The sequence below is a fragment of the Sceloporus occidentalis genome, unplaced genomic scaffold (genome assembly GCF_023333645.1).
Source record: "Sceloporus occidentalis isolate IW3139 unplaced genomic scaffold, rSceOcc1.0.p SCAF_6, whole genome shotgun sequence".
In the NCBI taxonomy this organism is placed as follows: domain Eukaryota; kingdom Metazoa; phylum Chordata; class Lepidosauria; order Squamata; family Phrynosomatidae; genus Sceloporus; species Sceloporus occidentalis.
The window spans coordinates 88,386,363-88,412,887 of NW_028316986.1; the positions used below are offsets into that span (position 1 = coordinate 88,386,363).

Consider the following 26,525-nt stretch of genomic DNA (forward strand, 5'->3'; position numbering starts at 1 on the left):
GTGCGGCATCCACACAGCGCTGCGTGGCATTTACATAACCAGCTCGCCAGTGGTGCACTTGTTACGCCGCCACCGCAGCATAAAAAGAGCCTGCTTTTGCGGGTTCTTTTTCCACTGGCGGGAAGCTACGTAGTTTGGCGGCTGCAGCTTCCCTCTGGTGGAAAAAGGTATGTACTGGCCATAGACACAATTGATTCAGTTGATATTCTTTATTTGGAACCAACAATTAGATTAATGTGGGCCTTTGTTCATCCATTACAGAAATAATATCATGAATTATTTCACACTCTTACCAAATTCTAAACTGAATCTCTTGTGAAACGTTATATTGTAACAGAGATTCAGAAATTTGCCAGCATTAGAAATAGAAACAGGCATGCTTTCTACTATACAAATAAAATAGTGTGTCCATCTTGACTGTAGGATCCATACTGGAAATGTATACTTTACCATCAGATTAGCCTTACAGTTTATAAAGCAGAGAAATAGGGAATATCTTTTTATAAACTCATATACCACTTTTCACTCACTAGTAGGATCTGAGGTAGTTAACAGCAGATCAATAAAAACTTTAATACAACCTTTAAAAGTTAAAGGTTGTGTGCCTTCAGGTCTTTCCTGACTTGTGGTGACATACTTAGAGTTAAGCCTATCATCCATAGTTTCATTTCTCTTTACTTGAGCTGTACAAATGTGTCAGACAACAAAATTCCAGAACACAATATGGAGATACAAGAAAACTACAAGGGATGAAATTATAAGCAGGTAACTTGCTTGATTTTCAGCCCAGCTTTAAACAACAAATTGTGCCGTCATTAAAAAAAGATAATTGGGCTCCCAAGTATTTATCAGAGATCACATTTACATTGCTGAGGAAGGCCTTTACACAATAATGATTTATACAGATGACATCTGCTTTAGAGAATGGCAAACTTTCCAACTGTCCTGGTTTGTCAGGGAGAGTCCTGATTAATCCACTGCCATCCCACTTCCTCAGCTGCTTATTAAATGTCCCAGTTTCTCTCTCTTTTCCCCTGGCTTACCACTTTCCTCCTTTGTCCTAGCTTACTTCAAATTCATTACATTACTCTTTTGTACCTTAACTGATACACCAAGGCTTGCCTCTGAGTTACTTTCAGTCAAGAAAACCTGTCTTCTGTGCTCTTCATTTTTTGTATATTTCTTCATCAGGAAATGTGCTAGAAATTCCAAAGGATTTTCCTAAGAAATCATAAAGGTAAATTCAAGACAGTATATATGCTATCCTTTTTCGAAGTAGACACATTTTTTTCCAGTCAGCTAAAAAGAGACATAAAGTAAACTGTGTATCAACCAATCTGTACAGGTCCAGCTCATAGTAATAAATGGAAGTTGTATAATCACAAACTAACTCATGTGCAATTGCCATTGGAAAGCTGTTTGTGCAATGGCAGTTCCAATGCTGGTACTATAAAGTTTGAACATAATCACTACCCTTTCACACTGCACAGTTATAGTGTTATGGTTCCACTTTAACTGCCATGGATGCATCCTATGGAATCCTGGGCTTTGCAGTTGCTCCAGTCATCTCCATCTGAAAATTCTGATTTGTTTGAATACTGTAATAGTTTAATTCTATTTAAATGCTCACTTTTTGCATGTTTTAAATTGTATTGTTCTTTTAAACTGAGATGCAAGTGGGATATAATTAATAATAATCGCAGCAATAATAACCATAAAATCCCTCTTGAACTGCAAATCCCTGGATTCCATAGTATGGAGCCATGGCAGTTAAAGTGGAATCCTCATGCTATAATTGTGTACTGTGAAAATCATCCCTGGAAGAATCTTCTCATCATTTGTAAGAACATACTCCATCACAGTTACTCCCACAAACAAATTACGGCAATCCATGGAGTGAGTGCCTTCCAAAAAACATTGTATTACAGGGTCCAGTTGATGTTCTTGTTCTGTGAATTGTTTCTGTTAGTCTTCCTATGTTGGAGATGTGATGAATTAAGTTGCTTTCAGATTAATGGCCTTTGGAGTCTAATAGACACTGGGCCCATTTTATACAACAGGGGCAAACACAGAGATGGTTTGGGGCAAGTGTCTCAGAAGGAAGGATCTCTTTTCCATGAGTTTCTCTCTACACTCTGAGGCCAAAACTGTTATACACAATTTTCAGTGGCACTAAAGGAAAGGAGGTGTGTGTTCTAAGCAGCAGATTTGGATACAGTACAGGAGAGCTTGTGGGGTAGATGAAGTTATTTTCATATGTTTGACATGGAGGGGGACTTTCTGCATGACTGGGGGCAAAAAGTGCCTGGAAATCACACATTTTCTTTAAAAAGTAGGAAGTTGAGGAGGATTGGGAGATGAGGGGAGCCTCAGGGATGACAAAAGTGGGGCTCAGAGGCCTATGCCCACACTTGCCTTAAGCTTTAAGAGAAGTAAAAGCACTGAATGCATTATTCAGATGTTTGCCACGTTGACAATTATACATCTGGGAAAGCAAGAGGAGCAGGAGGATCATGCTGCTCATCTATCCCACCCCACTGTTGAACTCACAGATGCACTTTTGAAATAAGTGTGTTCATTTTGAGGTCTGCAAAGGAGCACTCCTATAACTGAATACACACAGGTGCTACTTTGCAGACACTGTAGTGAATACAGAAGCATCATCAGCAGGATCAGTGAAGCTCACAGTGTCTGGTCAGGGGTTAAGAATCACAGTCCCAGGCCACCGCCAACATATTCAGACCTGCCCATAGAGGACAACTTCTTTGCTCATAAAGCATGTATATGGCTTTAGTATAATAAAAGCCTGTAAGTGGTTACCCACAATACTTCATGCATCTGATGCAGTGGATTCTACTCCATTTTGTTGTTGTGAGCCTTCAGGTCATTTCCGATTTAACGCAAATTTAAAGGCGAACCAATCATGGGGTTTTCTTGGCAAACTTTGTTCACAGGAGGTTTATCATTGTCTTCCTCTGAGACTTAGAGCTCTGAGGCTGACCAGGAAATCAAACCCTGGTCTGTAGTTCATCATTCACACCACTACACCACACTGGCTATTATGTCATTTTATGTTCAGAATGACATGTCTCTATTTTCTAACTCCCTGCCCAAAAAATAGGTTGATCCAACCATTTGGCAATTTGTGACACTACCTCAGGCAGAAGATACTAATAGACAGGGAGTGGTAAGAAGTTATTGAAACAGAAGGCTGCCTTGTTCCATGTGATCTGCCCTGTACTTTCTCCTCTAGCTTACTGCCTTCTGAGGAATCATAGAATCGTAGAGTTGGAAAAGACGATAAGGTTCATCCAGTCCAACCCCCCGCCATGCAGGAATACCCAGGAAAAACACCCCAGACAGATGACTATCCAGGCTCTGTTTAAAAACCTCCAAAGAAGGAGACCATCACAATATCAGGTAACATATTCCACTCTTGAATAACACTTACCATTAGGAAATTCTTCCTAATGTTTAGGTGGTGGAAGATATTGTTTCATAGTGAACAGGACTGCAGTATCAATGACAACTAGATGCATTGGTACCAGACTTTGGTACATTCAGTCTCACCATCATCACAATGAGAATATTCTTTCACACCAACCAAAGATAAGGCCCACAAGTTAACAGAAGATTTCCATAAGTAAAAAGCAATTTTAAAACATGCTTCTCAGGACATTTGATGTTGGGAACTGGTACTGTTTTCCCATGCTGCCACCCCATATGCCAGGGTCTATTATCAGATTTGTCTCCATTGATTATAGTTGTTTCTTTCATTCCTGGAAACTCATCAGGGACTGGTGGTCAATGAATGGGCACCAGTCCCTGGACCATCACTTCAAGTAGCACTGTTTTAAACAACAAATAAAACATTGGGGCATTTAGTATACAGTACTTGAAAACAACAAGCCTATCTTACATGATTTCTTCTGGAAACTTCAGCTAATCCATCAGCCAAAACCTGGGCTATTCTTTGGTTGTCTTGAAATTCAGCCCAGCTCAGAGTATCAGACATAATTTGACCTGTATATATGAGTTCATGAATGAAATGTTAGACCATTTCAAATGGAACTGGTCTCCCAGTGAAGAACAGCTTCATGCAATCCGCAGTCAGTCAAACTGTCCAATGAGACTTGGTTGAAAGGCCATCACAGTTACTTCATTTAATTATCAGCTCCAAAGGGCATCAACAGACTCTTCAAACACATTTAACTATGATATTACCATGGTTATGCTTCTTGTGACATTATTTTTTTTAGTTCACCATGACTGCAAAAATCATTACATTGTTAGTCTTGCTACCCAAGGAATTAATACTTTAAAAACATTTGTCCAATGAATACACTGGATAGCATTTCGGAAACTGGAGGCATTTAAGGACTTTCACACCAGCTTGCTGTCATGCCACAATAGTGCTAGTTTAAGAATGGAAGCATACCGGTTTGGCATAATTTCTTATCACACTTTCCCCCACAATAATGCTTTGGAGATCCATGATCACATAATCTGGTTTCCACACTACCAAATGGCACCTCCTGGGACAATGGGAGGGGGGGAGGGAATGATGAGCAAGCTGAAGCCAACTGCTGTGCAAATGTGCACAACAGCCAGCCTCAGAAAGCGTTGGCAACTGTGATTACTGCTTTGCTCCTCTCCCGAAGCATGAGGTTGCTGTGTGCACATAAGCCCCAAAGTTGACTACTCTGTTTATGTGCACATAATAGCCAGCTTTGGGAAGGTGCTGGCAGCTGCAATGTTTATTGGTTGGGCAGTGATCAAGCACAGCCTGTCCTGGCTGCAGTTTTGCTGCTGGGGGAAGAGAATTTACATAATTCTTCCAGATCTCCAGAGAGTCTATAGCCAGGCACTGCTGGGTCACCTCCTCACTTCTCCCCAGCCAGTAAACAGTCATAGTAGTGGCTTGCAGAGGAGGAGCCCAGAGCTAAGTATGTTTTGCACATCTTTATTTCTGATCTCTATTTGGTTTAGGATCTATATTTTGGTTATGAAAACACATCCACACAGGAAGCAATGGGTGTGTGGAGAAATACGTTTAGTCCAAAGGATTAGGCCATTAGGGAATAAAAGATAAAGCCAAATGTACAAAAAGTGTTGTAAGCTTATGCAACAAATGGAAAATCAGCTCACAAAGGCACCAAAATATCCATGTAACTCATGTGAGGAACATATGGTCCAGAGTATCCATGGATAAAGCTAAAGCTCAGTCACCTCTTGTGATTAAGACCTGATCAAATGAGTCTCCCACAAAAAGTGCAGAGATAATTACCACATACACAACAGTAGATGTATCCACATGGCACAATGATAGCGGCTTGATTCCACTAACTGCCATTACTCCATTCTATGGAATACTGGAATTTGTAGTTTGAGGAGGAGCTTATAATAGTTTAGTGCACTCCCTTAAACTACAGCATTAGAGTTTAATGACCAGAAATTCTAATTATGTTGGGAAACAAAATCCCAGGATTCCATGGATTAGAACCTTGACAGTGATATCAAAGTGCTATAATTGTGCAATATGGATACAACCAGTGCGTGAATGTATATTGCAACCCACTAACCTAAGAAGAGGTTGATGATTCCCAACTTGGGAGAAAGGCGGGATAAAAATAAAATAAAATAAAATAAATAAAATTCCACTGAATACAGTGAAACCAAAAGTGATCTTCAGTCACCTTATGAAAACATTATGACATAACCTTTTGTAAAAGGATTTTAATTGCATGTATATTTTGAAGGAAAGAAAGGAAGGAGGAAGGGATTACCAAGAATCTTGCCAACTATATTCTTCTGCAAATCAGAGAAATGTGGTCTCAAGTATTTTCTGACAGCTTTCAGTGCATCTTCTAGAAGTTCTGTAAACCTAAGCCACACCTGCAGCTTGACTTCAGTGAAGTAGAGGGATGGAGGAGAGGGGTCTTTCTGATTTCCCAGCCATTCACCGAGGACTGTAACAACACAGCAAGATGACACAGTATCCTCCTTTTTGGATTATTCTGCATACATTCCAGATAACACTTTTTAAAAAGCAAATATGATAAGAACTGAATTGTCCTTAGTACTACCAGAGACTAATTATGCTCATATTGCTTTACAAGGTTTTCAATCCCAAGAATAAACTTGTGCAAGAGACAAAGAACATATATATTTGTATCTGTAATGCAGGATTTCTTAAACTAATTCTCTCAAATGTATTGTACAACAACTCCTAAAAATGCAAACAGGATTCTGGAAGTTGTCCTCTAACTCATTAGGGAACATCATATTGAGATAGGTTGCAGTTATGTGTTTATTAAACTACTATCAAAGAATTATAACAATTGATTATTGTGTTTAATAGTGTGTCAGGTAGTACCTGTAAATTCAGTCAAGGGTGCATTGAAAAGTCTCCGCTCTCCCTCTCTCCATCATACTGATCTCAGGGTGTGGGCAGGTTGGTCACTTCAACTAACCGAGGGCCCATTCGCAGAGAAAAAATAATCTGGTGTGGGAACCAGGTTATTTCACAGAAATGCCATGATTGAATCTCTCCATGGCATTGACTGCCAGGATCAATTCTATCTGTGGCATTGATTGATCATGGCATTTCACCCCGGGATTCCGTTCACATTTGGCCCCAGGATAAAATGCCATGATCCTGGCAGAAGCAGGGGGGGGAGGAAGGGGAGGAAGAGTGGAGGTGGCTGAGGGAGAGGAAGAGGAGGAATGACAAGAACAGAGGAGGCAATCGGAGGTGGCTGAGAAGAAGGAGAAGAACAGAGGAGGCAATCGGAGGTGGCTGAGAAGAAGGAGAAGAACGGAGGAGGCAATTGGAGGGAGCTGGGAGGAAGGTGAAGAACGGAGGGAGCAATCTGAGGAGGCTGGGAGGAAGGAGAAGAATGGAGGGGGCATTCGGAGGGGGCTGGGAGGAAGGAGATGAACGGAAGGGGCAACTGGAGGGGGCTGGAAGGAGGCAAGAAAGGGGGTGGCTGAGGGAGAGGAGGAGGAAGGATGGAATCAGATCAGGTCGATTTTCAAGTTCCAATTGGTAAAAAATCCCGGTTCTTTTGAAAAGAACCACAAGAAAATCCATGGCAAAAAAAAAACAGGTTAAGGGGGATTTACACTGTGCCCCCCCCCCCCCAGTTCAAGTCAGGAAACCCCAGCGCAAGTGTGAACAACCCTCAGTTAAATCAAAATGAAGCCTAGGTTAAAATACCTCTAGCTTCAAACTGTTCAGTGTTCTAAAGGTCAACACCAGCATGTTGCTGTAGGTCTGGAAATCTCCTGCCAACCTGTGGAACTGATACAACAGAGGTGCCCCTACTACTATGGGAACAGCTGCTATATTGTACCAGTTGAATTTCCCTTAATAGCAGCAGTCCCCTTTTGACAGTTCTTTCCATGCGTTGTAAGCTATGAACGGCCAATCTTGCCCAAAACTGAGCAACAAGATTCTTATTGTTTTAGCTATTTTGTTTTAACTTACATTGTAAGCCACTTTGGGTCCCACATTAGGAGAAAGTCGGGATATTAAATAAATAAATAAATAAATAAATAAATAAATAAATAAATAAATAGACAAGCAAGCAAGCTATAACAAAGGTGACTACAAAGATATAGCTGTGTTTGTCTGAAGAATAGTATGTAGAGAGATCTTGTAGCACCTTTGAGACTAACCAAATAAAGAAGTTGGCAGCATGACTTAAGTTTTTGTAGACTTAAGTCTACTTCCTGAAATGCATTCAGTGCTGCCAAATGCATCTCAGGAAGCAGACTTAAGTCTATGGAGTTTATCACACGGGAGGAATTTCTCTTAAGTTCGAATGAAAAGAAAGTGGGGCCAGAATGTATTCACGTGAATTTGCTAGTTCAGCGAATTTACGTGAATTTGAATTGCATTCGAACTGACTTCCCATTGTCCGAAAATAGCTTGCCATTGCCCAAAATTGCATGTGGTAGTCTATCACACAATAATGTGAAACCCCATGATTGCGTTTGGATTGCCATTGGATTATACTTCCAATTTCCCTTGTCTGATAAATTCCAATGAAAGCTCATGCTGCCAACTTCTTTCTTTAATTATTCTCAAAGATGCTACAAGATCTCTCTACATACAAAAGCGACTACAGATACTTTTAGAAGTTCTATAAGGTTTATGTTGGAGATAACACCTTATTTTTTCTTTAGCTGCTCCTTGTGCCCCAAAAAGTCATAGGATGAGGGATAGGGTGCTACTGGCTGTAGCAGATTTTTTAAAAATCAAAGATTCATAGAATCAAAGAGTGGGAAGAGACTTCAGGGGCCATCTAGTCCAACTTCCTGCCACGCAGGAATACACAATCAAAGCACTCCTAAGAGATGGCCATCCAGCCTCTGTTTAGAAACCAATAGAAAAGGAGACTCCAGCACACTTCAAGGCAGTACTATATATTCTACTGTCAAACAGTTCTTACCATCAAAAAGTTCTTCCTAATGCTAGGTGGAATCTCTTTTCATGTAGTTTGAACCTGTATGACTATATGAACCTGCCCAAGTCTTAGGATTTTGAGGGGAGCACTCTCTCTTGGTCCCACCACTGTTTCAGACCATTTGGTTAGGACACAGGAGACGGTCTTCTATCAGCCTATGGAATTCCCTTCCACAGGAGGCCAGGATGGCCCCCACTTTGAACTTCTTGTTTTATTTTATTAGGTATTTGATGATTAATTGGTTATGCAGAAGGGTATTTTTATGGATATGTGCTGTGTTTTTATCTTTACAGTAATATTTTTAAAAGTATTTTAAACTTTTTAAATCTGGGGGGGGGGGGGGTTGGTGGTGTTTGTGTGTGTGTTTTAAATTCCAGGTTTTAAACTCCATGTAGTTTTGACTTTGTGGTAAGTCACCTTGGGTTCCATGTAGAGAAAGAGGCAGAATATAAAATAAAATACACTTGGAATGAAATCTTTCAAACAAACCAGTCCAAGTACATATAATATTTTTACTTACTGTGCTGATATGATCCAGTTGCTATTCCTGTGGGAGTCCTTATGAACACTCCGGTTAGACGAGAGAGCTGAGAAAGGACCTCCTGTCCTGCCTCTGAAAAATTAAAGTCTTTTCTATATAATGTAATAATTGCATGTCATTAAAATAGAAATCAGCATTATTTTTTATTTATAGCTTATAACTTGTAACCCTAACATTTGTTAAATTTGGAGAGGAAAATTCATATACATGCATACCTTTGTTAACAAAGCCTCTAAAGGAAAAGCTTCTTTTTACAAAAGTCTTTTTACACTTACCCAGTCCTCCTTTCCTCCTCCTCCTCCTCTTCTGGCTGTCTGGCTAATAATAATAATAATTATTATTATTATTATTATTATTATTATTATTATTATTTATACTCCACTCTTCAGTCTTTAGCAGCATTGGCATTGGGAGGATGATGAAGGAAGAATGGAGAAAAACAGACTTTTGGTGTTGAGGTGCAGCAGCATGTCTGCAGTAAATAATGCAATTTAAAAAATAATAACCTTGAGCTGGGAAAGAGCAAGATTCTGTTCTAGCAAGTCCTACAGTAGCTGTGTGGACCTGCGTGAAACAGGCAAGTTAAACAACAGCTGCCTGCAGAATCCCTTACTGAGCACTTGTGAATGGCAAAAACAGAAAAGGGAGAGCAGATAAGCCTGTCTCACTAGCTGCTCACACTACGTTAAAAAAGGGAATAGATCTATATGTTAGCCATCAAAATGAAAATCGTAAGAAAATTAGAAGCTGGTGAAATAAAACATCGGTCCTGGATTAATTTTGGAGGAAGGCTTTGAGTGCTGTCTAGAAGATTTGAAGCATTTGTGTTTACTCATGCATGGCTTATTTGGCCTGGTTGTTTCATTTCATATGTACATATTAGTTTGGAACAAAAGGTATGTTGAGCTATGCTGAACTGTGTAGGCGAAGGACCCTATCCCTATTCTTTCCATATTATTTCTGATTCTGGTAGCAAACTTTTTTTAAAGAAGTAATGCTCAGGAACATATTGACTTTATTAACTGAAGTATACTTGAATTTATGCATCCATAGTGTAGTAGAAGTTTTCATTACAGATTTTTCTTACATAACTGCACCACATATTTTTAAAAACCAAGGAAACAGAGAAGATTCACTGACCTTTTACTGGGGTTAGATTTCATCCTCTAATGTTCATTTCATCCTCTAATTAATATTGTGGTCAAAAAATTATTTTCCCCAACCTTAATTGGGAAAAGTTTTGGAGCAAGAATTATCTGACCATTGCATGAATGAATTTATTTATGTTTTTCTCTTTCCTTTTTTTGCTTTACCTTTTGGATTGTAAAGCTGCAGGGGCAGGAACTGACTTTTTAATTGAAGTTATGTCTGCCACTCTGGGAGCCTTTTCAGTTGATAAATGGGGAAATTAATAAATGCGTTCACTTGGACATTAAGATGAAGTAATTGTACACTGTGAAGTTGAAGACTTTCATGGCCGGCATCCATAGTTTTTTGTGGGGGTTTCGGGACTATGTCGCCATGTTCTAGAAGAATTTATTCCTGATGTTTCGCCAGCAGCTGTGGCTGGCATCTTCAGAGAATGATGCCAGCCACAGATGCTGGTGAAACATCAGGAATAAACTCATCTAGAACATGGCCACATAGCCCCCAAAATCCACAAAAAACTATAATTGTACATTATTGGTGAATAATGCCCCTTTGCCTTGTTCAGATCCATCAAAAGAAACCTCATATCCATATTTCTGTAGAGATATCCTATAATGAAGAGGAACACAGAGGATGCAGGAGGGAGAACTGATTTCTAGACATTTTCATTTTCAGTGGAAACAAAAATGACAAAAAAGAAGCTGAAGTAAAAGCAACAGCAATGTTGCACTTCAGGATCAATTCTAAAAGAAACTTTTCCAGCACATAAATGAGTGGCTTACAGGAGAACAGTATATCAAGTGTGTTAAACTGATACCATGAGGATTTCCTGACAATATAAACAGAAAGGATAAGTAACTGCCAGGCTGTTCTGGATGTCAGTGATAGTTATCTCAGACACAGATGGCGGCCCAAGTGGAAACGGCAGAATATTTACAAAATGTATTGAAGCTTCTTCACCAAAGGCAGCGGCTTTACAACAAGTGTTTGATGTTTAAGGCAGAATAAAATCTGTGTTGGTTCATTATTGGTTTTTTTTGTTGTTGTTGTTTTTAAAGCCTATTGTAAGCAAAGCAAATGATGTCAGGCAAACAGAACTGACCTGAAGCTGCCAAGGGAACAAAGATATCTATAGTGCCACCTTCTTTTACACAGCTTTTTAACTTCTCCCAAAAGTCTCTCACTTCAGGCTTAAGCAGATTCTTGACACTGATTCTGTGGCCTGTGTGAAATTAAGTCAGACAACAAGGAAAACATAGGGTAACTGGGGACTATCTCATAACATAAATGCTGCGCTTTTAAATTAAGAATTTTGAAGAATACACCCAAACCAGAACCATTTTTGGGCCAATATTCAGGGAAGAGGAAAGATCTAAATTAACACTATACCCTTTCCCTATATTCTAACAACTGTTTTCTTCCCCTTCTCTGAAGAAACCTCTGAAGCCCATTCTCACTTTGTAAAGACGTGGATGTTACATAGGATGTTCTAACAGCAGACTGCCTCTGCTATTAAATGCCAGCTTGTTGTTATACCTTTTTTTTAGATTGTAAGCCTGAGGGCAGGGAGCCATCTAATTCAAAATAATAATAATTGTAAGCTGCTCAGAGAACCTCTAGGGCTGAAGGGCGGGGTATAGATACCGTAAATAAAATAAAATAAATAAATAATACTTGGCAGCTTCAGTTTATTTTTGTAGAAGTCTTCTAGTCTGATAGGAAATTCCATTTGTGATATTGTTATACCTTTGTTTTGGGGAAAGAGGATTAATTACAAATAAATAGTTGTTTGTCACTTGTTATTACCAGACTTTGTGTAATATGACTCGCAGGCCCCATGAAATACATTAATGGAATTTCATGGACATAAAAGGGAAGTGTTGAAGCTTCTGAAATAGCAAAGGGAGCAAAAGATTGCTTATAAAGGGTTGTTGAAATCAAGAGAGTCTGCGAGGATTTAGTGTTATTAGTAGTAACCAAGAGTCTTGCCTCATTTTAACGTATTTCATGTAACTTTAGGCTTCTTTTCTCTGAATGCCTTTTTTGCACATTTGCCTGGGAAAGAGGTGAATTAGAACAATGTTCAAGGTTGTTTCATTGACTCCAACATATCTCCAAGTGAGATCAGACTCCTGGTGACCAAAGCTTATTATTAGAAGAAACAAGCTTGCCGAATACATGTATCTCCTCCATACAGTATTGCTCTGTAAGGCCAAATAATGTGTGATCAGGTTGGGTGTTACTATTGTTTAATGAACCCACCTTGAAGCAGGTTAATTCCCCTGGAATTTCCATTACTGAAAATCCCAATACTCTTTGATATTTGGCCATCCAAAGCCTTTTGCACATAAAAAAGGAGGCTTTCCAAGGTGCTGCTGCTAGGCTCATACACTATGGGGATGATTCCAGGCTTAACACTGTCCACGATCAACTAAAAGAGAAGAGAAAAGAAAGATAATTGTAATTTGTTGTTATGTGCCTTCAAGTCAACTCTGACCTATGGGTACCCTATCTATCCTAGGAAATGTGTTGAGAGGAGGTTTGCCATTGCCTTCGTTTTAGAGTGATGCTGCATCTGCATTGTAGAAATGATGCAGTTTGAAACTGCTTTAACTGCCATGGCTGAATGCTATGGAATTCTACAATTTGTAGATTTGTGAAATTTTTAGTCTTTTCTGTCAGAGAGCTCTGGTACCACAACAAATTACAGTGTGCCCACGTCATACCAATTTTTGAGACTAGGCTTTGGCAAAGTAGGGCAATGGCTAAAAGAACAAGCCAACAAAGGATTAGGGAAAGGCCTGCAGAAATTAACCTGCCCTGTTCTCACTCTCTTTTGTATTTCCATTCTTTCCTCATCTATTTATTTCATAAGTGGTGATTTAAAAAAAAAAGTCTACTCCAGGACCTTTATTTTATCCCATTTAATCTTGGTCTGACAAGTTTTTCTGTTGCTTGGTGATGGTGGTTTTTCTGTCTATTTGTTTCTTTGTTTTCCTTGTCCTGGAACTCAAGACAGTTTACAAAATATTTTAAAAGGTTCTGGAGAAAAGCTCATTTTAGTAAAACATACAAAGTGTTTATATAATTAAACCATCAACAGAATTAAAAGCAATTTAAAACACCATTAAAAAGCAAGAAATAAGAACAGTATAGAATGCTATTAAAAGCCCTTCCAAATATACTATCAGTTTAAAAAGGCTTGTTGAAACAAACAATCAATAATCTTTATCTGAACTACGTAGTGCTTTATAGGTCATTACCAGCACTTTAAACTGTGCCTAGGTCAGTAGCCAATGGAAATGTTGTGACAAGGAAGCCATATCCTCCCTGTAAGGAGCCCTCAGTTAGCCATCTGCCTTCAGCTTGTTGGTCATAACTGAAGTTTCCAGTCACTCTACAAAGGCAGTCCTTTGTAGGGTTTGTAAGATATTACAATTACATAGGATGTCCCAGAGGTATGCGTCACTATGGCTAAAGGAGAGGTCTAACTGAATTTAAATGGCTCAGGGTTGAATCCAGGAATTCAACTACGTAAGTTGTGAACCTATGTCTACAAGGTAAGTACAATTCCATCCAGCACAGGCTGGATCCCTAATCATTATTCTATGGTCTGCCTTTGACTCACCAAGATCATCTCTGTTTTGTTTTGCTTAGGCATCAATTTGTTCATTCTCATCCAGTCTATTACATCTGACAGGCACAAATTTAGGAGTTAAGTGGAAAGAAGAAACAGAATTGGGTATCATCAGCATACCTGTGCCACTGGACCTCCAAACTCTAGATAACCTCTTAGATGTGTATGTTAAATAGCATGCGGGACAAAACTAAACTCTGACATATGCCACAGGAATGGTCAGATGTAGAATAGGAGTCCCACAAATCACCTTTTGGGTTTGCCCCTCTGGAAAGGAATGAAGCCACTATAAAACAGTGCCTCAAAAACCTATCTCAATAAGGTGGCCTAGAAAGATACCATAATGAACAGTATCTAAAGTTGTTGAGAAGTCCAGAAGAACCTACAGGGGTGCACTCTTCCTGTCCAATTCTCATCACAGATCAAGGCAAATAAAGCTGTCTCCATCCTATAACCATGGCTGAAGCTAGATCAAAATAGATCTAGATAATTTATCTCAATCCAGGATCTCCTAGAGCTGAGAGGCTACTACATTAACAGTATAAGTGTTTTGCCCGGAAAGTAAATATTAGAAACTGAATGGTAGCTATCCAGTAAAGTAGGATTCAGGCAGGATTTTTTCAGCAACAGTCCTGTAAGTGCCTCCTGTAAGCACATTGGAAACATGTCCTGTAGTGAGGCACTAACCATTTCCTTTTAACCCCTTGGCCAAGCCCCGCATGGCCTTTAACAAGCCATGAAAGGGAAGTGTCTAGCTCTGTCCATTATTACTGGACAAGCAGGGGCCAAGGTTACACCCAGTTTAGTTTATCTTCACCCCTCCCTCCCAATGTTTTGGGAACAGACATGGGTGAGGAGATCAAGTCATCTGAAAGAATGGAGAAGGCAAAATACAAAGCCTCTGTAAAATCAGTTATACCTCATAAGCAGGAACATGGGATGATATGAGGATCAGGTGTGGCTGAAGAGCATGTTCCCCATTAGGGCAGCTTCGAGAAACAGTCCAACAATTTCTGTGAGACATTATAGGATAAAAGCTGCTATCAGCAACATTTTTTCTATAAGAACAAAATTGAAAATCTAGGGTTAAAGTAACATACAAAGTTAATAGTTTTTACTATTAAAGACTAAAGAGAGAGATGCCTGAGTCTATGAAAGCTTATGGTACCAACTTCTCTCTTTCTCTCAGCTAGTCTCAAAGATGCTACAAGACCCCTTTGCATATTGAACTAGATTAACATGGCTATGTCTTTGAATTCTACCATTTCCAAGTAAATTTATCCAATTTGTATTCTGTAAGCCTATTAAAAGGATATAATTCAGTGACCAATTCTTAGGGACAGCAATGGTCATCAGACTCTTTTCTCCCTTTTTTTTAACTGTATGCAAGTAAATACAAATTAAAAACATGCATATTTGCAAAATACCGGTTTAACAACCACACTTTAGTTAATGGGGGGATGTGAATGTTTTAAGAAAATTCATGAAACTGAGGACATGAGGAAAATTATGTATCAAATACGTACAGATTTCTGTGTAGGAATTTTTTAAAAGGGTCTTGTAATTCAGTATAGAACCTGGACGAGAAAGGAATGCTGGTGAGATTCTGAGACACACAACGAAAATAAGAGTGACAGATTTTCACAACCTTGTCTCTGGCTTCGTGAAAACTGACAGATAAGAGGACCCATGGAGAGAGGGAACACCAAGAGATCTCTGGATGCAGCCTTGAGCTCCCATATAGACCCCTCGCTAACCCCCCGGCAGATTCAGATTCCGAATGAGCAATGATCTTGCTATACTTCTACCTCAAGACCATTTGAGGGGTTTATGTTGGGCTCAGAGATAAACTACATTTTTTTCTATATAATTTGATACCTCCTCCTTTGGCCCTGAAACCACTACAGAAGCTTTGGTGGTGGTCTTTTCCTTAAGGAGACAACATTGTAGCTTTGACCAGTAAAAGACTTCACCAGGTACAAGTCTCCCTCCTTGGTAGTTGTGTGCAGGATGCCTAATGATCGAGAACTTCACCAGTCCTGAAAAGTTTATTTAGGAAGGGGCTTGCTTACAACAAATAAGTATTTGATTCTCTCACTGATATTATACACATCAAATCCAGTTGCCTACATTTTTCGTAAAGATTTTAAATAGGGCAACACTTACACAAGCTGCTTCTCTGCTGCCTGGCTGAATTTCACCTGTGATTTCACTTCTTCAGAAAAATGTTTTGAAAGTGTATCATTTGAGGAAGGCATTCTTTCCTAAAAGCATTTAGCAGAAAAATATGCTTTTAGGAACCAAATGGGTGTATACTTGGAAATACATATGTGTACGTGTGTGTGTGTGTGTGTGTGTGTGTGTGTGTGTAGGCCTGCAGGAGGCACTGAGTTTCTGGTGGCTTCATGAGTAGTCAGATTTGTTCAGAGGAAAGGTAGAGTGTCAATTTCCACAGCATGTATGTATGAATGTGGACTGAACCCCCTCTTGAATGCCAGACTGGTTAAAGGACTGACCTTTCCCCCCAAAATGCAATCATACCCATTTCATACTACACAGTTATCATGCTGTGGTTCTATTTTAATTGCCATGGTTGAATCCTATGGAATCCTGGGATTTGTAGTTTGATGAAGCACTGGAAGAACTCTCAGTTTGAAATGCCCCTCCCTCAACTACAAATCCTAGGATTGCATGGCAGTTGAAGGAGAACCACAGTGCTATAACTGTACAGTGTGAAAGGACTTCCTGTCTGCTTTCATATTTAATAATAATAATAATAATAGGTTTTATTTATATACTGCCCAATCACTGGGAATCCGAGTGGTTTACAATAGAGGGGATAACAGACAGTTCCCTGCCCACAGGCTTACAATCTAAAAGACACAACACAAAAGGAGAAGGGAATGGTGAGGGGGGGAGGGAATCAGGTCCAGCATTCTTCTCTCCCTCGGAGGCCTGGACCAAGGCAGATGGACTGGAGGGAGGGCTCTTCTTCTTCAGGCTAGCCCTGATGGTACTGGGCCAGCCTTCTCTCTCCCCCAGAGGCTGAACGATGACAGTTAGGGAGGGAGGAGCCTCTTTCTTCAGGCTAGCCCCTGATGGTACTGGGCCAGCCTTCTCTCTCCCTCAGAGGCCGAAAGATGACGGTTAGGGAGGGAGGAGCCTCTTTCTTCAGGCTAGCCCCTGATGGTACTGGGCCAGCCTTCTCTCTCCCTCAGAGGCCGAAAGATGACGGTTAGGGAGGGAGGAACCTCTTTCTTCAGGCTAGCCCCTGATGGTACTGGGCCAGCCTTTTCTCTCCCCCAGAGGCTGAACGATGACAGTTAGGGAGGGAGGAGCCTCTTTCTTCAGGCTAGCCCCTGATGGTACTGGGCCAGCCTTCTCTCTCCCGCAGAGGCTGAACGATGACAGTTATTTATTTATTTATTATTAATATTTAGGTAAGAAAACTAATCGTTATTAAGAGAAATAAACTGAGGTAGGAAAATAGATCCAGTTCTAAATAATTAGCTAGACCAAAGAGCCAGGGGAGGCATGTTTATCCTTTGCTTTTGGAACAAAATTATTTTATCTTCCCCTCCTTGGAGGATGTGGGGGAAGAAGTGAAGGAAAATGACATTGGAAACTTGAAGAACATCAGCCAATGCCAGAAAGACAGTCAGTTATGGTTCTGCATAAAGTCCAGAAACCTGTGGAGATCTGTCTCTCTGTCTGCTCCTTCTTATAAAAACATACGCACCTTGCTCATAAGCTAACCTACATCTCTGCCACCTTTAACAGTGCTTGCCATCTGCATATCACTTCCTCTTGATTTTTCTCAACCAGGGAAGAAAACCAGGAACAGATTCAGGGTGAGGAAGTATGAGAAATTCCAGCAACATCCTCTATTTGCTCCTTATTGTAGGAGCAAAGAGGTTACTGAACAGTGTGAGTCTTCCATTTCCGCAGTCTGGGCTAGCTGGTTTGTGGAAAGCCAAAGACACATATGTTAGGGAAAGCAATTGTTGACTCAAGCCTTTTTGAGTGCCTCACTGAATGAAATGAATTGACATCTATTCTGGACAAGGGCAAGCAACAGAAAGTTTGGATGAGCAAGAATTATAAGCAAATTGGCTTTTCATTGTTTAAGGCTAGTACATAGGGACACAGGGAAATGCTTACATTGAATGAGACAATTGGCCCATGTACCCAACTACCGTTGATCCCTCCAGGATTTTTTCCCCCTTGGCCAAGCCCCCCATGGCTTTTAACAAGCCATGAAAGCCAACGTCTAAGCAGGATTTTTTTTCCTAGCCCTGCCTGTGGATCTTTCATACTATACAATTACAAGGCTAGAATTTCACTTTAACTGTCATGGCTCTTTGTTAAGGAAACCTGGAGTCTGCGATTTAGGGAATGGCACTGGGAATTCTCAGCCAGAGAGCTCAAATACCTCACCAAACTGCAAATCTTGGAATTCTACAAAATGCAGTCATTACAGTTCAAGAGGAATCATAGTGCTATATTTGTGCAGTGTGAAAGAATGTTTGATGATTTCTCTTCCAAGAATCAGGACCAACCCTTCTCAGCCTTCCAAATCAGATGATATTGGTGTGTTCAGAATGGCATGACTATGATAATGAAGTTCCTGCCAGGCAGATAGGACTCCGGCCAAGTGGCATCTTTTTCACAGGCAGCAGTAGGGATCTCATGGGAATAGAGGGGCTGGGTATCAGAGGTACTCTTCATGTCTTCATTTGCTAAGCTCTTTTACTGAAAATAGCTTCTTGACAAGAGATTAAATTAAGCTCTCTGTAAGCGTGCTCAAAAGCAAACTATACAGTCAGACAATAATGAGTATAATACCTTTGCCAGTAACACTGCCGCAGGCAATCTAGTTCGGTCATGGATAGTCTGTGACAAACTCAATTGGCATCCATGTCTGTAAAATCCTGAGCTCCATGTTCCACTTAACCACGGGGGACGAGCTTTCAACAATTCCGCTGATAAATTAGAAATCAGACAATGCCATTTAATCCTACAGATTTTGAAAGGAGCACAAATCTCATGCTGACTGTGTTTATCTCTGGGATTGCTACATTATGCAACCATTATGAAATCCATCATCCCTCACTATTAGATGATAGGAAGTTTAGCCCAGTAACATTGCAACATTCCCCAGCCCTACTATACATGTCTATTCAGGGCAATGAGTCCCATTGAGTTCAATGGCACTTTACTCTTAGGTAAATCCTTTAGTAATAACTGAAGAAAGTTACAGTCTTCCTTAACTTACTCTTGTGTAGTGCCATTCGTTCTCTAATAATTTTTCGCAGATGTTTTGCATACAGTCTCTCTTGTTGATCTTCATACTGTGTTTTATGTTCTCCAAGGATTCCATAGGTTCCAGTGGCTTCCCTGGGAGTTAATCGATCCACATCAGTTGCATATGCAATATAATGTTGCTTCCAAGCTCCATATTCATTTTTTTCTGGAGTATAGGGAAGAAACCATCCTAAGGTAATACATTTTGGCATCCACAGACAATCCTATGGAGAAGAAAGTAAAAAACAAAGATACATTTCCAAAGAGAAGCTATTATTAAACAGTATGTTTTTTTAAAAGGAAAACCTGGAATGGATTTTCCACCTCATTGACATGGAAGCAACCACATACAATGAGCAAATAACCAGTCACACTGTTTCAGCCTGACCTACCTCACAGGGCGATTGTGAGAACAAGGTGGGGAGGAGGTGAAACATCTATACTGCCTTGAGCAAATAGGAAGAAAAGTGGGATATAAATTTAACAATAAACAAATAAAGCAGCCTTGTTTCATTAGTGAACATAAGCCCTATTCCAGGGTTATCACTTCTTCAAAGAGGAATATGGGAGCAATGCTGCACTAAGTCATTTTACATATGAATGACACTCCCTGCTGACATTTGTTGTGTACCAAAGCTTCATAACATTATTCCCAAAATCTTCCAGCTGGGAGTCGAAACAGGTAATTTTCCCATGTTCCACTCTATCAATGCAGAAATTCAGCCTGAATGGTTCTACTCCCACAAGAGCAATCAGCGCTTAAATAGGGTTAAAGCATGTCTTGGAAGCACAGCAACAATGTCCTGTTTTGTACTGAATGAAAATCTACTATTGGCTCTAGTGAGGATCATAGGCAACCTGAGTTTACCTGTTCTGTTAAAAACTTCCAGTGCCAGTTGACCTGGGCAGCAGCACAAAGATCCTTTGGGTTGAGAAAGGAGAAGATGTACAAAGATATGAATCGTGGAAGTAAGGCGGTGAAGTCCACTTTGGTCACTGGGATATTTTCTAAAAGCCATTGTTCAGCAAATCTGTAAAGGTTGGAGAAACAGTGCCATTCTAACTGTTTATTTACACTTATGGTGATGTTTCCATAGGATGCATTTCCTGTAGAAATAATGCAAATAATAATTGGCACCGCTTTAAGTGTTCTAGCTCCATCCTATGGAATCCTGGGAATTGTAGCTTTACAAGGTCTGTAGCCTTCTCTGTCAAAGAGTGCTGGTGCTTCACAAACCTATAAATCCCAGGATTATATAAGATGGAGCCATGGCAATTAAGTGGTGTCAAACTGCATTATTTCAACAGTACAGATGCACCCATAGTCCTGGTTAAGTTATTAACTGGGGGGATTATTGTCAAGAGACTCAGAAGTATGAGACAGTGATATTGGCTGGTTTCAAATTTTGAATAAGCCATGTTTTGTTCTAATCATAATTAAGGGACCCACCATTGTTTCAGTTTCCAGACATACACAAACCATGGTTTCCAAAACATAGGCAATCCTTTTTTTGTTCTTGTTACTTTTCTGTTCTTATGTTTCATCTGCTCATGACTATGGTTTCAGATTCTGGTTCTTTGGCCTACATTTTGTGCAGGCAGCCCACCATTCCCTGAGGAAGTTCAGAGCAATTTTTCTGCATGCTTGTGGCAGTAGAAAACTTGAGGCTATTTTGCAAGTTACATATTTACAGAGAAGTGTTTCTGGAAGATAGTAAGCAATGCAAATCTTCTCACCCAAAATTCAGATTTGGTCTATTGTGCTCTGTCCTAAAGAGACATTTGTATAACTATTGCTACAGTTTCATAGCTCTGTATTTAGGGCAGCCATCAAAGGTCCTGACCAGAGACTCTGTGCCATTGTTCCTATAGATTATAACACAGAGAAAGTCAATAGAAGGGACCTTTCCTGATACAGAAGCCCTTATCAGATGAGTCTGGAACTGGGGGTCTTCAGCACTGGGCGGTTCGAATTCACGTTATTTCACACAATACCATCATACCAGCATTCGAATGGCCCAATCCGAACTCACGTGAATGCGCGAGATGCTGAACTGAATGCGTACTGGCTCCTCTTTTTGGAGCGTGTTGGCCAGTGCGCTGATAAGGGGATTGGCAATATCCTGGATTGGGGCTCTGTTTGATCTCAGTGCGAATGGCTCTGGTGTGACTACCCAATCCTGAATTCCATCGCAAGACCCCCAGATTCCAATTTTAACTTCCAGTGGGTCTTTCCTCTTGCCGGTTCCAGGGAAGCGGGGGGGGGGGGCGGTTCCAGCGGCCTCCTCCTCCTCCTCCTGGCTTGGGAGCCAGCATAAGCTGCATCCCAAGAAGGGAAGAGGCGCGGGGGGCCGCTGGAATCGTGGTTCCGGCAGCCTCCTCCTCCTCCTCCCGGCTTGGGAGCCAGCATAGGCTGCATCCCAAGAAGGGAAGAGGCGCGGGGGCCGCTGGAACGGCGGCGATCGCCGCGATTCTAGCGGCCCCGCTCCTGTTCCCTTCTTGGGATGCAGCTTATGCTGGCTCCCAAGCCGGGAGGAGGAGGAGGAAAAAAGCATCCCCATTTACTTAGATGGCCATCCAGCCTCTTTGACAGCCGCTGGAACTGGTCCTCCCCCCCCCCCCCCCCAGAATACATATTCACACACTCACACACACACACGTACAACCGGGCATTGCTAATTTGTTGCAAGGGAAGGTCATGGTAACGTTAAAACCAAGCAGGAATGTAGAGAGGAAACAGAGAGGAATGTAGAGAGGGCACGTTGTATCGCGATTGTTAATGTGCATGAGCTGGCTCTCCAGCTGTTTACCGGGCTGTCATGATGTGACCTCCCCTTTCACCCCGGAAGCGTTTAAGGTCGCAACCCATGCAGGGCACCACTGAGCATGTGCGAGGGGGCCGATACGAATCGGCCAATCCTCATGTTGAGCACCGGTGTGACAAAACATTCTGCACTGAATGCACTTCGCGCGAATGCGTATTGGCCAATTTAAATCATGCCAATTCGGAGGGGCTCCCAGGTATGATGGTATTGTGCGAAATAACGTGAATTCGAACCGCCCAGTGCTGAAGACCCCCAGTTCCAGACTCATCTGATAAGGGCTAAAGTTAGAGCTATACCTGTTGGATTTTGAGTCTCAGTCATATTTCACAGGCACAGACAACTTTCTGTTAGACAATATAGATATTCCTCCCATCTCCTAGTCTTGAGTTTGCCTCACTTTTAAAGATTTCATTGACCATGTGAGACAAAGTTAATGGTTTCAGAAACTAAGGAGGGTTGGGCATAGTAGAAAACCACTAGGGAACAGTAGAAATTTGCTGCTGGAGCTTTTAAATAATTTGAAATTTCCTGCCTGAAATCCTGAAGAACTGCTGCCGGTCTGGCTGAGCATTACCGAGCTGGAAGGGCCAAAGATATGACTCAGAATAAGGCAGTTTCTTATGTTCCTAACTCAGCACAAATACAAAAGCATTGGCTAGAGTAAAAGATTCATATTATAGGAACCACCCTTTTTCCCTTTTCACAAAGCAGCACTTGTTGTGCACTTACTTCACTTGTGATTTGTTGCATTTGGTGAATATCTGGTGGAGAAACTCTTTGCGCTGTCTGTCTGTCCACAGGTCAAACCAGTAACTTATAAGCCTGATTCTTTCCTGAAAGAGCTAAATAAAGCCACACACAAAATTCAGGACAGTTCAGTTAGCACACAGCACTAGATCTTTCCATTTCTTGCCAGTATTCCCTGGGAGTTGAACTCTTTTATACCCTACCCTTGGAACACTATTGAATGACATCTCTTTATTGTCAGACCAGGTCCTTGCTGGCCTGTGGGTTTTTTTTAGAATGGCTAAGTCAGCATTCCTGCATTTCCCCTGACACTCATCATCTCCAGGAATCTCAAGAAACTGTGGCTCCCATGGCAGGAAGCCTCCTCAGTGTTATTGCTGTCATTGTTCCAAGCAGTAGCCAGCTTCTTTTTCTGATATAAGGATGAAAAATACATAATTTGGACACTGAACATACTTCCTTTGATTATAGTACCTACAATTTCATCCCCACCAAGGGGAAATCAAATACATCTTTGTAAGTAGTTTTGTTTCCGTGCAAGGAATTGGATTCATCACTGCATGAGGATGGAAAATGTTCCACACACATTCTCTCACTATTGTGAGACAAAAAGAGTGGGCCTTTTACTATTGTAACTGAAAGTTATGTCAGAGATGCATCCTTTCGACTTCTAGCTCCAATTTGCACTGCATTGTCTAAGTGCTGACAGATATCCTGATTGTAAGAGGAAAAATGGAAAGAACACCCAAATATTAGTGAATGATTGATAGACTTATTGGAAGCCATTGAGATGGATACATTAACATGTTCAATAAATAATAAATCATCAGAAAAAGTAGAAAAAGATTGGGAAGAACTGACAAACTTCCATAAAAAACAGTTGGAAACAAACTAGAATAACAAATGGTAAAAAAAAAATCTTAAGGTAATCAACACCCAGATCTCAAATTTAAAATACAAAAGCATAAAACACTAAAGGATTACATTAACTACATCTTCAAATAAAGAAGTAGTCAAGCATAAGAACAGACAGACCAAAATATGTATGCAGTAGCTCATGCCATCTAATACCTTTAAAATCTATAAAAAGGAGGAAGAGAGGAGGGGGAAAAACTGAAGTATGGCAACACCTTCATGGTAACTGGGTTTCACTGTATCATGAGCTTTTGTAGATATCCACATTAACTGCTATGGAATTCTGGGAATTGTAGTTTATTGTGGCACCAGAGCTCTCTGACAGAGGAGGTTAAATACAAAACTACAGTTCCCAGAATTCTCTAGCACTGAGCCACAAAAGCTCATGAATCATGATACAGTGAAACCAATTACCATGAAGCTACTGGGCTGCAATTAGAAATTAGATGGAAAGAAGAGACATAGTTGGGTATCATCAGGATATTATTGACATCAGAATCCCAAACTCCAATAACTTTTCTCAGCATTTTCATGTGTATGTTGAACAGCATGGTGACAAAACTGAGCCCCAAAGGATCCCACAAACAAATAGCCAAGGCACTGAACAGGAATCCTGCAGCAGTCACTCTGAGTTCTCCCCTTCAAGAAGGACTGAAACCATATCAAAAAATACATCTGAGTCCTATTTCAGAGAGGTGGCTCAATGGATACCATGGTCCAGTAAACGGGTTGCCATAATTGTCCACTATTACCAGGGACAAAATGTAGGACAAATTCGAGACCAAACTGTAGGACAACTGCAGGACAAAACTCAGCCCAAAATGTAGGACATTTAAGGTCCTTCCTTTTTCTTAAATGACCTACATTTTGGGCTGAGTTTTGTCCTGCAGTTGTTCTACAGTTTGGTCTCACATTTGTTCCACATTTTGTCCCTGGTAATAGTGGACAGTTATGGCAACCCACTGACTATAGCTAGGCCTGAAGCCAGCTTGAAATAGATCTAGATAATTGTTTTCATCTCGGAAATACTGGTGCTGCTCTAGAACAGGGATGGGCAACTCTGGAAAGCTAGGGAGCTGCCTTTGTTGCTCAGATTTATTTTTTTTTACCCTGGGGAGCTCTGGGAGCCACAAAAGCAGTCTCATGGAATATATGCAGCTTGTTTTCTGCAGCTCTAGAGAACAGGACCTGGAGCAATGGATTCAAACTACAGGAAAAGAGGTTCCACCTCAATATTAGGAAGAACTTCCTGACAGTAAAAGCGATTTGACAGTAGAACACACTCCCTTAGAGTGTGCCAGAGTTTCTTCTTTGGAGGTTTTTAAAGAGAGGCTGGATGGCCATCTGTTGGGGATGCTTTGATTCTGTGTACCTGCATGGATGGCCCTTGGGGTCTCTTCCAACTCTATGATTCTATGGAACACACTTACAAGCCCCTGCTCTAGAACCTTGCCCAAGAAAGGAATATTGGAGACTTGATGCAACACTAGTATGGTAGGGATCAGAGAGTATTTTCCCCCCAGTCCCAACTGCTTTTAGACAAGTTGGGAAGCTGCCTTGCCACAGTGAAGCATTCACTATCCCCCTAACTCACTCAGTCAGTCCCCCACTGGCAGCTTTTGAGAGACAGAAAGGGCACAAGTCCAGCATGCATATTCTGGTTTTCACCTCCCCAAGAATCCTGTCCACATTCTCTGATTGCACAAACTGAAATTCTCCAATAAAACAAGAAGTGAGAAGCCGAGTTTACGTCCATTGGACCTATATCATCTACAGACATTATGAGCTTCTTCGCAGCTGTCTGCCCAATGGTCTTCTTTCACTTCTTGCAAGACACAGTGTAGAAGGCCACCTAACCACTCAAGTTCGTTTGAGCTATTTGTATGAGTTCAGTAAACTTTAACTTAAAAAGGTCAAGGTAGTCCCTTGACATGAATGTCTAGTTGTAATCGACTGTAGGGGGTGGATGCTCGTCTCCGTTACTAAGCCAAAGAACCTGCACTGTCCAAAGACAAATCCAGTGGTCACGTGGCCAGCATGACTGCATCGAACACTGTTATCTATCTACCAAAGTGGTACTTACTTATCTACTTGCATTTGCATGCTTTCGAACTGCTAGATTGGCAGTTTGAAAGCATGAAAATGCAAGTAGATGAGTAAGTACTACTTCGGTGCAAAGATAACAGCGTTGCCTTAACTTACCTGATTGTTAAGAGATTTGTTTTCAATAGGTGTCCATGAGCTGAATCTTGTATGCAGAAGTTCCATCTTCTGAGCTTGGTCTGAGTTCTTTGGGCCTCTTACAAGAAGACCTAAGCTTTCCAAATGCCATTGCTTAACACTGTATTGTGTAGGTGATGTGTAAGTTGTGGCCATTGTAGAACCAGCTGCACAGCTTCAGTTTCAAATAGGCTGCTGCTAGAGGCCTCCTGAAAACAGGGGAAGGGTGTGACTTCTTCCTGGAGAATAAACTTTGCATACAAAATATGGTCTAAAAGCTCAATGCCAAAGAAGCATAATATGATGCATCTTGGTACAAAAAAGCTCTAACTTCACATACACATTCAAAGATATAGCCATGTTAGTCTGTAGAATCAGTGCATAGCACCTTTGAGACTAACTGAAAGAACTTGGCAGCATGAGCTTTCGTAGACTAATCTACTTTCTCAAGTGCCCTCATATGCATCTGAGAAAGTAAATGTTAGTCTATGAAAGCTCATGCTGCCAACTTTTTTCTTTCAGTCTCAAAGGTGCTACAAGATCACATATACATTGATATGCCCTGACATGGTTGTGACAGAATAAGAATAGGGAACTGGGGTTGTGATAGATAACTTGATGAAATGTTAACTCAGTGTGTGGCTGCTGTAAAAAATGAAAATATTCTTGGGTACTTTTAGAAAAGGAATCAGAAACAGAACTGTGAATATTATATT

General features: G+C 40.8%; 1 protein-coding gene across 2 annotated transcripts in view; it reads right to left on the bottom strand.

Annotated features, from left to right (window-relative positions):
* LOC149311062 (epithelial cell-transforming sequence 2 oncogene-like) overlaps positions 1-25,965 on the bottom strand; it is a 42,161-nt gene extending 16,196 nt beyond the window's left edge. For both annotated transcript variants that reach the window (XM_089528458.1, XM_089528457.1), the window contains exons 1-13: positions 25,792-25,965; positions 22,657-22,769; positions 19,971-20,133; positions 19,074-19,326; positions 18,644-18,780; positions 15,965-16,062; positions 14,718-14,811; positions 12,424-12,592; positions 11,264-11,383; positions 8,992-9,084; positions 5,787-5,969; positions 3,920-4,023; positions 1,099-1,221 (exon numbers count right to left, since the gene is read on the bottom strand). In XM_089528458.1, coding sequence (XP_089384584.1) covers positions 1,099-1,221; positions 3,920-4,023; positions 5,787-5,969; positions 8,992-9,084; positions 11,264-11,383; positions 12,424-12,592; positions 14,718-14,811; positions 15,965-16,062; positions 18,644-18,780; positions 19,074-19,326; positions 19,971-20,133; positions 22,657-22,769; positions 25,792-25,965 — 1,824 coding nt within the window. The remainder of the gene's footprint in view (positions 1-1,098; positions 1,222-3,919; positions 4,024-5,786; positions 5,970-8,991; positions 9,085-11,263; positions 11,384-12,423; positions 12,593-14,717; positions 14,812-15,964; positions 16,063-18,643; positions 18,781-19,073; positions 19,327-19,970; positions 20,134-22,656; positions 22,770-25,791) is intronic.
* Between the last annotated feature and the right edge of the window lie 560 nt (positions 25,966-26,525).